At 42.6% G+C, this 12,695-nt stretch overlaps 1 protein-coding gene across 5 annotated transcripts in view; it reads left to right on the top strand.

The window, feature by feature from the left end:
• Window positions 1-3,190: 3,190 nt before the first annotated feature.
• The window catches only part of eps15l1a (epidermal growth factor receptor pathway substrate 15-like 1a), a 260,935-nt gene continuing 251,430 nt past the window's right edge, over window positions 3,191-12,695 (top strand). For 4 of the 5 annotated variants that reach the window (XM_034180179.1, XM_034180181.1, XM_034180183.1 and 1 more), the window contains exons 1-2: window positions 3,192-3,291; window positions 6,684-6,725. In XM_034180179.1, the coding sequence (XP_034036070.1) occupies window positions 3,265-3,291; window positions 6,684-6,725 (69 nt within the window). In that variant the 5' untranslated portion in view covers window positions 3,192-3,264. Of the gene's footprint in view, window positions 3,292-6,683; window positions 6,726-12,695 lie in introns of all 5 variants that reach the window. The other variant, XM_034180180.1, reaches the window with a different exon arrangement.

Genomic DNA, 12,695 nt, shown 5'->3' on the forward strand with positions numbered 1-12,695 from the left:
GGCATATATTTTCTATTTCTACCTCATTTTCTTATTTTATTGCATTGTTACAAATATTATTATTATTGCTTATCTTTGCACACACTGTTTGATGAACAATTTCCTCTACTCACAGTCATCTTGTGTGTTTTTTAAGAGCTGATGTAACATGTGAATTTCTCCACTGTGAGATCAATAAAGTCTTATATGGAACAAAGGATGACCTACATTATGTCTCTCCCTGCTTTATTTACCGTTTGATTGGGGAGCTCTAACTTGTCCTAACTTTAAGTGGTACTACTGGGCTGCACAACTGAATTTGATAAGGCATTTGGCCCTAACAGATGAATGTAAATGGTAAATGGACTGTATTTATATAGAGCTTTTCCATCTGCATCACATGCTCAAAACGCTTTACAATAATGCCTCACATTCATCCCATTCACGCTCAATACACACTGGGAGCAACTAGGGGATTAAGGACCTTGCCCAAGGGCCCTTAGTGATTTTTCTGGTCAGGCTGGGATTTGAACTGAGAATCCTCTGTCTCAAACCCAACGCTTAACCACTAGACCATCACCTCCAGTGTTGGGAGGTGATGGTCTAGGGTGGACCATGGAACTGCAGGGTGTACATTCACCCTGCAGTTCCATGGTTGAAGTAAATATATGCGCCCATTCTTTTTCTGGATTCAGATTCTCACATTCTTGGCCAAACGAAAAAGCTGAATTACTTTAGACAAAAAGAGACGCTTTGATTACTTTATTTTAGTTTTATTTACTCATTTTTCTTTTACTTTATTCTTTGTGCTTTTGTGTATTTCTGATGTTCTTGTTTGAATATAAATACCATGTAGCATGAAGCAACAAAATACCATGAAGCAACAAAATCAAAAGTGAGACTGATGTGATTGTTGTACTGTCATGGACAAACCTTTAATGTTGTGATAAAAGAAAAAAGAAGAAGCCTGTCAGCTGTCCTTCTGTTCCAGGAGGCTGACTAGAGAACCGAGGCTGTGGGATCGACTGTACATGAGTTGTCCCTGTATGCAAGCTGGTGGGAACCGAATGTCAGTGGAAATCCTTGAATGATGTGATTTTTGTTTCTCCAAACACTTCATAATGACTTGAGTCACTGGCTGGAAGTCATTTAGGCTGTTTGCTCTCATTGTTTCCTCTCTGTGTTTTCTTTGTATTTCCTCTATGTGTTTCATCTCTGTGTTTCTCTGTGTTTGCTCTCCTTGTTTCCTCTGTATTTTCTCTCTGTTTCCTCTGTGTGTTTCATCTTGCTGTTTGCTCTCTTTGTTTCCTCTCTGTGTTTACTCTCTGTGTTTCCTCGCTTTGTTTCCTCTGTGTGATTCCTCTGTGTTTTCTCCCTGTGGTTCCTCTCTGTTTCCTCTCTATTTACTCTGTGTTTTCTCACTGTGTTTCCTCTCTCTGTTTGCTCTCTTTGATTCCTGTGTTTTCGTGCTAGGTTTCCTCTGTCTGTTTACTGTCTGTGTTTCCTCCATGTTTCCTCTCTGCTTTCTCACTGTGGTTCCTCTCTTTGTTTACTCTCTTTGTTTCCTGTCTGTGTTTTCTCACTGTGGTTCCTCTCTCTATTTGCTCTCTTTGATTCCTCACTGTGTTTTCTCACTGTGTTTCTTCACTGTGTGCCCTCTCTCTGTTTGCTGTATGTGTTTCCTCGCTGCTTTTCCTGGCTTTGTTTTCTCTCTGTGTTTTCTCTGTGTTTACTTTCCGTGTTTCCTCACTTTGTTTTCTCTGTGTTTGCTCTCCTTGTTTCCTCTGTATTTTCTCTCTGTTTCCTCTGTGTGTTTAATCTCGCTGTTTGCTCTTTGTTTCCTCTCTGTGATTCCTTGCTTTGTATCCTCTGTGTGATTTCTCCCTGTGTTTTCTCCCTGTGGATCCTCTCTGTTTCCTCTCTATTTACTCTCTGTGTGTTTTCTCACTATGTTTCCTCTCTCTGTTTGCTCTCTTTGATTCCTCTCTGTGTTTTCTCGCTGTGGTTCCTCTGTTTCCTCTCTGTGTTTTCTCCCCGTGGTTCCTCTCTGTGTTTCCTCTCTATTTACTCTCTGTGTTTTCTCTCTGCATTTTCTTGCTGTTTCCTCTCTCTGTTTGCTCTCTTTGATTCCTGTGTTTTCTTGCTGTGCTTCCTTTGTCTGTTTACTGTCTTTGTTTTCTCTCTGTTTCCTCTCTCTTTTTGCTCTGATTCCTCTCTGCTTTCTCACTGTGGTTCCTCTCTCTGTTTACTCTCTTTGTTTCCTCTCTGTTTTCTCGCTGTGGTTCCTCTCTCTATTTGCTCTCTATACTATACACATATTTGCTCTCTGTATGTGTTTCCTCTATGTGTTTCCTCGCTTTGTTAACCATCTGTGTTTGCTGTTGGTGTTTTCTCTGTTTCCTCACTTTATTTCCTCTGTGTTTTCTCTCTGTGTTTCCTCTCTCTGTTTCCTTTCTGTGTTTCCTCACTTTGTTAACACTCTGTTTCGTCTCTGTGTTTGCTCTTGGTGTTTTCTCTGTGTTTCCTCACTTTGTTAACTCTCTGTGTTTTCTCTCTATTTCCTCGCTTTGTTTCCTGTCTCTGTTTTCTCACTTTGTTTCCTCTCTCTGTTTGCTGTCTCTTGTTTCCTATCTGTGTTTTCTCGGTTTGTTTCCTTTCTGTGTTTTCTCTCTGTTTCCTCGCTTTGATTCATCTGTTTCCTCGTTCTGTTTCCTCTCTGTGTTTCCTTGCTTTGTTTCCTCACTTTGTTTTCTCTCTGTGAAAACAAAGTGAGGAAATGTCGCCGCTCTCTCAATTAAGGCACATTAGTCCAACTTGAAGTGGTGGCCAGTGATTGTTCACATTTCGCAGTGTATGCATTGGTATGTTAATTGCATGCTAATGTTGTGAATGACGTAGTAGGTACTGAGTTTCTGATTGGCTGGGAATTTACATACTACAAATAAAATACTCGCAGCCCAACAACCAGCCTGAATTAGACCGGATACTGGCCACTATTTAGGAGTGGGCAGTCCCACTCCTAAACGACCAATAGGAGAGCAGCGCTCACCCACACCAAAGTGAGGCTGACGTCAGCGTCTCGGCCGCCAGCCAATCACAGGCTAGGAGAGAGAGGCCAGGTCCTAATTCAGGCCGGTTGTCGGTCGCATGGAAATATAGTCTCTATTTCCATGGTCGGGCAAGCGCGGAGAGGCGGGAATTAGTCAGAAGATTCGCCGGCACCAGCCGCTAGGGGGCGTGTTGGAGGTGTGGAGGAGGAGGTGCGTTTCCGCAGCAACAAGGAGGATGGCAGCGCTCACGTCTCTGACCCAGGTAAGGATGGAGCTGCGGTTCACGGTTCTGACGCCAGGATGACACCGTGCGCACCATCACGGTTCGGTTTGGACCGCGGACACACCGTCAGTGAGCTTGAGGCCTGCAGCCGGACTGTTAGCATGTAGCAGTGTTCGGCGGAAAGGAGGCGCTATGGCGATAATCTAATGTTTTCAGTCGAGCAGCGCAAGCTGTATAAACCTCAGCTCACACCCCAACCCGTTCCCGGCAAGCAGTCCATTCGACTCCCTGTTCAGTTTGTCATCGCGATGAACGAAGCAGTCCATTCGAATCTCTGTTTATTTTGTCAACGCGATGAACGAAGCAGTCCGCTCGAATCTCTGCTCAGTTTGTCAGCTCATTGAGTGAAACATTTGAATTTGTTCATGTACTCAACCTTTATTTGTAAAGCACGTTTAAAACGACAGCAGTCGACCAAATTAAGTGCTCTACATAATTGAAAAATGGGCACCAAGTTACCACCAATTATAAATAAATGAATTAAAAATAATAAAATTACATCCGGCAATAAAACAAAAGACAAAGTAAAACAAAGAGTAAAAAGTAGTAGGAAATAATTTAATTCGATTTAATTTATTTTATTTACATAGCGCCGAATCAAAACAGCGCTGCCTCAGGCGCAACACATAAGCAAGGTCTAACCTAGAGTGCCTTTAGAAGAGAGAGTGGTGACATGACGAGTCAAAAACAAACAAAAAATCAGTCAAGTGACTCATGGTGCCATCTTGGGGCAAAAATAGTGTTGGCTATTCGTGTGTCTGCATGTAGATTCAGCTATTTTATTTTATTTATTCAATGAAAATACGGGTTGCTGTGCATTTGGATGCACAAATAGCCACAACAAGGGCTTTTTCTTTCCCAAAAAAAGATGAGCAGCAGCGTTCTGAATAAGCTGGAGGCGGTTTAAAGAGGCCTGATCCAAGCCAACATACAGAGAGTTACAGTAATCTAGTCTACTTGTGATGAAGGCGTGGATAACCTTCTCAAGGTCAATACTAGAGAAATATGGCTTGGACTTGGCTAGGAGATGGAGTTGGAAGAAATTTGTTCTAACAACAGCACTAATCTGCTTATCAAATTTAAAATAGCTGTCAAAAATCACCCTGAGGTTATTCACACAGGAGTGAATGTTGGAACCCAGGGGACCCAGGACATCAGCAGAGCAGGCTCTGGAAGTGCTCCCCCCAAACCAGATAACCTCCATCTTGGATTCATTAAGATTTAATAGGTGAGCACTCATCTAAGATTTCACCTCACTCAAACAGTCCAATAATGGCTGCATTGGGTCATTGCCTAATGACCTTAGTGGCAGGTAAATTTGGACATCATCGGCAAAGCAATAGAAAGATATTTGGTATTTTCGAAAGATACAGCAGAGAGGCAACATGTGCAAAACGAAAAGATAGGACCTAAAATGGAGCCTTGAGGGACTCCACAGGTCAGTGGGGCCACATCTGAAGAAAAGTGGCCCAACTGGACAGAAAGGCTCTGCTCTGTGAGGTAAGAACTGAACTAGGTGAATGCCCACACATTGCTCGAGACGTCGCAGCAGAATGGCGTGGTCCACCGTGTCAGAGGCAGCTGACAAGTCTAAAAGCATCAGGATGGCAGGACTACCTGAGTGAGCAGCTAAAATTAAATCATTAAAAACTCTCAGTAGAGCGGTTTCAGTGCTTTGTCTGGGTTTGAAGCCAGACTGAAACTTTTCATAAATGTCATGCTGGACTAAAAATGACTGCAACTGGATGTAGACCGCTCTCTCCAACACCTTGGATAAAAAGGGGAGTTGAGATATAGGTTTAAAATTAGTAAGGCTGGAAGGATCGCCATCCTTCTTTTTAATTAATGGTTTCACCACAGCAGGTTTAAAAGCTAAAGGCACACAGCCAGAGCTGAGACTGGTATTAACCAGCAAGAAAATAGTGGCTCCCACTGAATCAAAAACTTCTCTGAGGAGACGAGGAGGAATGATCTCTAAAGAACAAGTTGTAGGACGCAGATGATTGATTACGTCAGAAAGTTGGGAGAAGGACAAAGGCTTGAACTGATCGAGGGCAGAAAAATCAGAGTCTGTGATGGGCCTAACACCTAAATGAGCTGGTCTAAGGGCAGACACTTTAGTGATTAAAAAAAAAATTGTAAAAAATTGTTACAAAGTGTAGGCATTGGCACAAGAGGCGAGACATCACTGGGATTAATAAGAGAGTTCGACCTTGATCAGGACCTGAGGCTTATGGAAATTATTTCTGACTAAAGATGAGAAATAAGTTGCTTTGGCAGGTTTGACAGCTTTCTGATAAGCAAACATACAGCCATGAAGATTTTGTCAAGATACAAAGAGATGATCTTTTTTCCATTTTCTCTCACCAGGTTGTTATTGTAAATAAGATTTTTTTCTTAATAACTTACCTGATTAAATAAAGGTAAATCAGAATAAATCAGCGCATCTACATATACGTCTGAGTGCGCACATTGACTCATTTAACCATGCTGGTGAGTGTGTTTGAGAGCACCTTGGCCTAAGAGTAGTCACACCCTACACCCTGCACCCTGCTCAGCGTGCCGCTGGAGCGACATCTCTGCTATTTTGGCATTGTGGGATAGCTTGCCCACAGATTGAGCTCGCCGGACTACTTTTGCCACCCTGCTCAGCGTGCTGCTCTCGTTGGAGTGACAACATACAGAATGTGTCTCTTCCCAGATAGATCTCTTTCAGTGCAGCTTCTTCTTCTGACTTTAACACAAAGTTAACACCCAAGTCTTTCATCACAGATTGTAAACGGGAATCAAAACATTCCAATCATATCTTTATTTTTTTTTCGTCAATCGTAACTTTCTGAACTTTTCCACATCAAAATCCATTGTGTCAATGTTTACAATGTGCTTGAGCGATAACAGGTGAAGTTGCTCATAAACTTTAAGTTTCTTAAATATTTGTTACAGCCACTCTTAAAACTTCAGTTATCTTTATAATTTTATTACTAGTAAATTTTAAAATTAATTTAGATGAGATATACTCATCTCACAGGAATTATCACATTTATCTGGGAACTGCTTTGTGCGCAGGAATTCATCAAGCATGTCGGGCGCGTACTAACAGAATACCCAGAAACTGGCTAGAAGTTCGGCCAAAACGAGAGCGTCCACTTTTGGCTTGCCATAAGCTAAGCTAGTGGCGCTCGTGAGAGTGTGTGCTGAATGAAACATTTGACTCTGTGTTTATTCCATGCTTTGTCAGTTTGTCAGAGTGCTGAATGAAAAATTTTATTCTCTGTTCATTCCGTGCTTTGTCAGTTTGTCAGAGTGCTGAATGTGTTTTTGTCAAGACTGTGTCCCCAGCTGCCACTGATGATGTTCTTTTTCCTCCACAGTTGTCCAGCGGGAACCCTGTATATGAGAACTTTTACAGACAGGTAGGAAACTAAAACAATGGGTCAAGACCACCTGAAGCAGTTCCAAAGGGACTCTGCAGGAATTGGATGCAGTAATAAAATATAAGTTGGCACATTCTGAGTGTCAGTCTGAAGCCCTCGTAAATTAGTTCAGATGAAGGAAGGGGCTTCATATCTCAAAGGTTCCTTGTCTGTGACAGAAAATGATTTGATTTATATCCTGATGTATTTCGATATCCACTGACATGAAAAAAATTATCGTCTGGGTATTTTGTTTCCATATGGCTGTACAAATGCTGGATGTCCAGCAGTTTCTTACTTTTCAACTCGGACAAGACTGAAATGATGGTTCTTGGTCGAGACATCTGCATTAGTTTGATCAGCTAAACGCTTAACCTAGGCTCGTGTGTCATTTACACTAGAGTCCCTTTATACAGAGAGTAGTGACATGACGACACCCCCCCCCCCCAAAAAAAATGGTCACGTGACTCCTGGTGCCATCTTGGGGTGAAAATAGCGTTCGCTGTTAATCTGTCTGCATGTAAATCTAGCTCTTTTATTTATTTATTCCTGAAAATGCCAGGTTTGGTGCATTTGGATGCACAAATAGACACAACAAAGGCTTCAAGATTTCCTTCAGATCTGAACAGAAGAAAAATTTGGGAAAATAAAGTCAGCCGTGTGGGATGGAAGCAACTTCATCGTCAAAATTTTACGAGGTTTAGTGTTCAGTCCCATGTCCCAATAACACTCACCTAAACCGTCATTGTATAAACCGGATATTTTCCATGTAATAAATACCGTATACAACCCATCTGACCGCAATGCATTTCCATTTAAAAACCCCTCACATGTACCTCTGTGTTCATTCATTACAGAGCTATGAAATGAAGTTCAGCATTGACACTCACTGATTTGAGGAAACTGGGTGCTGGAGTTACTTCCGTGATTAAAAGCCCGAGCCAGGCTTTTAATCACGGAAATGATCACGCCTGTGAGTTTTTAGACATGGGACCCGCAGCCTGAAGTGCACCTGCTCAAAGGGCTGTGATTTGACACTCTTCTGATTTCACTCCTTCTTCTCCCATCGTATTTTAATAGTTTTTACTGTTCGAATGCTCAATACATTTTGATAATGGATCAAATATGTTTAGGGATGGGTATCGAGAACTGGTTCCTTTCGGGTATTGTTAAGAAAAGATTTGATCCGCCGACATCAATAACCTTTTTGCTTAATGATTCCCTTATCGGTCCTTCAGAGTAGCCGTTGTTTTTGAGGGTGTTTGTCAGGAAAATGATAATTTCTCTACATTGATTACAGACTCTGCAGCGGGTCTGTAATCAACTTTTCTGCAACACGGCTTTGCTTTGAACCTTGAACCAATCAAAGCAGTGATTCGCAGATCGAAGCAGTGCTTCGTTCTGCTATTTGTTGATTCATTGTTTTATTTCGCTTTATCTTAATGTTCTCCACTAAAACCCTAAAGAGCATATGTCTGTGAGTATTATTTACCTTTTTTATGTTAAACTGACCTGTTATGGTTTTCTGAAACAGTTGATAGATGTATTTTATAACTTAAAAACAGGACCAATGCTAACGCATTAGCATGTCTATGGCCTTTTCAATGTTAAAGTTAGCATTAAGCTGTTCGCATCTCAGCATGTTTGTGTGCATTTGTTTTGTGTATAATCAATGGCTCAGCATTCGTTGTCGTAAAAGAGACAATTTGTAATTTTTTTAAATTTATTTTTTATTCATATATTAATAATAATAGCAGCAACATAAATATAATAATAATATATAATAATAATAACAATGCTACAATACAATTTTAGAGGAAGAGACAAAAAGAACCTGATGAAACAAAACACAACAGAAAAGATAAAACCAGCTAACAATGAACATAAATAAATAGATATAGAAATAAAATAAGTGTTTCACCACCTAGTGACTCTTATGCCGCGTTCACACCAGACGCTACGAATTCGCGGGGGTCGCGTGACGACGGACGCGCCTCCTTTGCCCGGTGTGTCGGTCTGCTTTTGCTGCGAAAATTCGCCCCGGTGCGTCATCAAATAGGAGGAGCTTCCATTCTGCTTGCTGGCTCCGGTTGTCAGTCAAGTTAACATGATGGACCTTGATCACATGGAGCGAGTTGTTGTGGAAAGCTGACAAACGTCATGAGACGTTCCCAATTCAGGGAGTATCATTATTTGCTGCACGAGCTGCGTCTGGATGATGGCCGCTTTCAGTGGTCCTTCCGCCTCTGCGGGACGCAGTTTGAGGACCTCCTGTCCCATTCACGCACGCACATGTAAACAATAAAAAAAAAAAGAAAGAAACTCCGCTGCTTGCTGTGGGGCTGCTGCTCGCTCTTTCCCAAAAAACTCTGTCATAATTGTGTTTCGAAACCAGTCACCATTTGCTGTATTATACATCTGTGTAGTTAAGAAGTAAAATAATCTCCATGGACGATTTTTTTTTTTTAAACATATTTTTATTATGATTTTTTTAAGATTTGAACATCAACAGAGGAACATGAACATTATAACCCCACCCAGCAACAGCAGCATCGATTTAAAAAAAAAACAAAAACACAGTGAGATAAATCAAAGGACATTAATAAAATAAAATAAAATAAAGTATACTCCAAAAGGGTCACAGCAGTGTATAAGATCCAGAACTTGTTATTAATCACGGCTCAGGGTTGTGAGATTCCAGAAAGTCCATATAGGGTCTCCATAAATGAGCAAAGTTTTTTTTTCTTTTTTAATATATATGTTAGTTTCTCTAGTGCGAGGCAGGACATCAGTTCTTTAGTCCACATTCCAATAGAAGGCACGTCCATACTTTTCCACAGTAATGCAGTTATTCTTCTGGCTTGTAAAAGACCAAAATCAATAAGCAATGATTGCCGTTGAGGCACAACAAAATTCTCAGGGTATATTCCCAACAAACATATTTTAGCCTGCAATGAAATATCTCTTCCAACTATAAGACTGATACAGTGTAATACATTTTTCCAAAATGGGTGTATCTTTGAGCATTCCCACAAACAATGAATTAGAGTGCCTTTTTCTTCTCTGCATTTCACACAAGTATCAGGTACATTAGGGAATATATGATTCAACCTGCAAGGTGTAAGGTAGGTGCACATTAACCACTTATATTGTAGCAGTTTATATCTAGTGTTGACTGACTGGGTCTGGGCCTTAAAACAGGCCCTTTGCCATTCAGTTTCTTGGATATCTTCCTTTAAATCACTCATCCATGCCTCCTCCATGGACGATTTGCTCACGCGCGCACGTAAAATAAAAAAAAAAAAAACCTCCGCTCCCCCTGCTACGGGGCTGCTGCTCGCTCCAAAAACTGTCATAATTGTGAAATAAAGGACCAGAGAGGCATACGTCCTGCTCACAGGCTGCTACCAGATACAGGACATGTTCACATCTTCAGTCAAACTCCAGACATCTCCACGTCACTACATATTCAGTCCCTGATTGGTCATCGCGGCGCGACGAGACGAAAAAGTTCAGATTTTTCAACTTGGGGAGGAGGGCAACGCGATGTGATGCGACGCAATATCGCACCACAAACGCACCAATCGCTCAAAATCACTTCACCCGCGTCGCTTCACTTGCGTCCATCGCAGCGCACTGCGTGACTTGGCGCCAAAACATGTCGTTCCATAGGGATTACATGGCAACCTGTCACTGCAGTCGCTCACGTCGCGCCCGGTGTGAACGCAGCATAAGAGGTAGAAGATGAATGAATGAATGAATGTTCTGGATACTCAGGTGAAGAGAGGGGCAGAGCTGTCAACTGATCACCATCTGGTGGTGAGTTGGATCAGAGGGTGGGGGAGGACTTTAGACAGACCTGGTAAGCCCAAATGGATAGTGCGGGTGAACTGCGAACGTCTGGAGGAGTCCACTGTCCGACAGATCTTCAACTCACACCTCTGGCAGAGCTCCTCTAGCATCCCTGTGGAGGTTAGGTGCATTGAACCAGAATGGGCAACATTCAAAGCTTCCATTGCTGAAGCTGCAGCAGGGAGCTGTGCCCTGAAGGTCTTAAGTGCCTCAAGGGGTGGCAACCCTCAAACACCGTGGTGGACACCGGTGGTCAGGGAAGCCGTCCGACTGAAGAAGGAGTCCTTCCGGGATATGTTATCTCAGAGGACTCCAGAGGCAGTTGCAGGTACCGAGAGGCCCGAAGGGCAGCAGCCTCTGCTGTGGGGGGTGGCAAAGCAGCGGGTGTGGGAGGAGTTCGGAGCAACTGTGGAGAAGGACTTTCGGTCAGCACCAAGGTGCTTCTGGCGGACCGTGAGGCACCTCAGGAGAGGAAAATGGGCAATCATCCAACTGTCTACAATAAGGATGGGACCCTGTTGACGTCAACTGAGGATGTAATCCAGCACTGAAAGGAACATTTTGAAGAACTCCTGCATCAGACCGGAGCGCCCCCTCTTGTAGGGGCAGAGCTGGAAGCTGATGGAGGATTTTCATCAATTTCCATGGTGGAAGTCACTGAGGTAGTTAAACAACTCTGCAGTGGCAATGCCCCGGGGGTTGATGAGATCCATCCAGAAATGGATGGATCTCCATCCATCCATTGGCTGAATCCATCCATTTGGCTGAATCCAGCCAAAACGTCCACTCAGGCAGGGCAGCAGCTGACCCAGGCCTTATCTCACATCTCCTCTTGGCGTGAGCAATCACACTTAACCCTAAATGTAAAGAAAACTGTTGCCGTTTGTTTTTCTATCAAATCACGACCTTTAAATTACCCCTTTGTCGTATCCATTAATGATGAAAGAATCCAAGAGGCATTAGAAACAAAATATCTTGGGATCATAATTGATAGTAACTTAAAGTTTCAAAGTCATGTAAAGTACATCTGTAAAAAAGTAAAACCAAACTTACGTTGCTTTCATTTCGTAAGACGGGAGCTGTCACATCAAGCTGCTCTGCTGTACTTACATGCCATGATCTTCTCCCATCTCTCATACTGTCTCACCTCATGGTCACAAACGTCTGCATCCACGCTCAAGCCTGTAATATTCTTTGTACAAGCAGGCTATCAAGGTGTTTGACAGAAAGCCTATGAGGTGGCACCATTGTGATAGCATCCGAAAGCACAAACGTTTTACATTTGAGAATTTTGTACATTTTTGCACATTGAAATTGTTTTTTTAAATGTCTACATAATCATGTGTCACCACTGTTCTCTGGTTTGGCTGTCGGACGTCAAGGCTCTCTCAGACCAAACACCAGAGCCTCTGTGAGTGGGGACTGTGTGGTTCCAAAGCACAGAACATCTTTTGGACAGTCCAGCTTCTCCTCTGCTGGAGCCCGACTGTGGAACTCACTCCCCACACATTTAAAACTGCAGACTGATATGACTACCTTTAATAGGTGTGTGAAACTGTGCCTAAAATCAGGACAGAACTGTGCACATGGTGATGTATAAAATGAAATGTATCATATATAGTAGGTGCAATTGTGAAAATGTTGTATTGTGTTAATTGTAAAAACTATCACAATTGTCAGATGAGGAAGGCAGGAGACAAATGCAGGACTCACTGGAACAGTTCTGGTTCAGAGAGGCTTTTACTGAGGCGCTTAGCAAGGTTCGGTACACAAACAGACAGTCCAAGAAGAGCAACCAAATCCGAAACATCAGGCAGAGGCGTAGACAAAAACACAGGCAGGCAGTCAAAACACCAAGAGACAGCTTAACAAAACGTAGTACTGAGCTTGAAGCACTGGCACAGGGCACAACGATCAGGCAACACCAAGTGCAACTAGTAGCGTCTAAATACTCCCGGAAACAAGTGTAGAAAGGCCCAGAACAGGGCGTGACCCACTCACCGAGTACCGCCCCCACCAAGCACAGTGAAGGCAGCCAAGAGACATACAGACCCAAAAACCCAAACACAAACCACCCAGCCACAAAAGGGAACAAACAAAAACCCCAACACTAACATG

Source organism: Thalassophryne amazonica, chromosome 10 (assembly GCF_902500255.1).
Source record: "Thalassophryne amazonica chromosome 10, fThaAma1.1, whole genome shotgun sequence".
In the NCBI taxonomy this organism is placed as follows: domain Eukaryota; kingdom Metazoa; phylum Chordata; class Actinopteri; order Batrachoidiformes; family Batrachoididae; genus Thalassophryne; species Thalassophryne amazonica.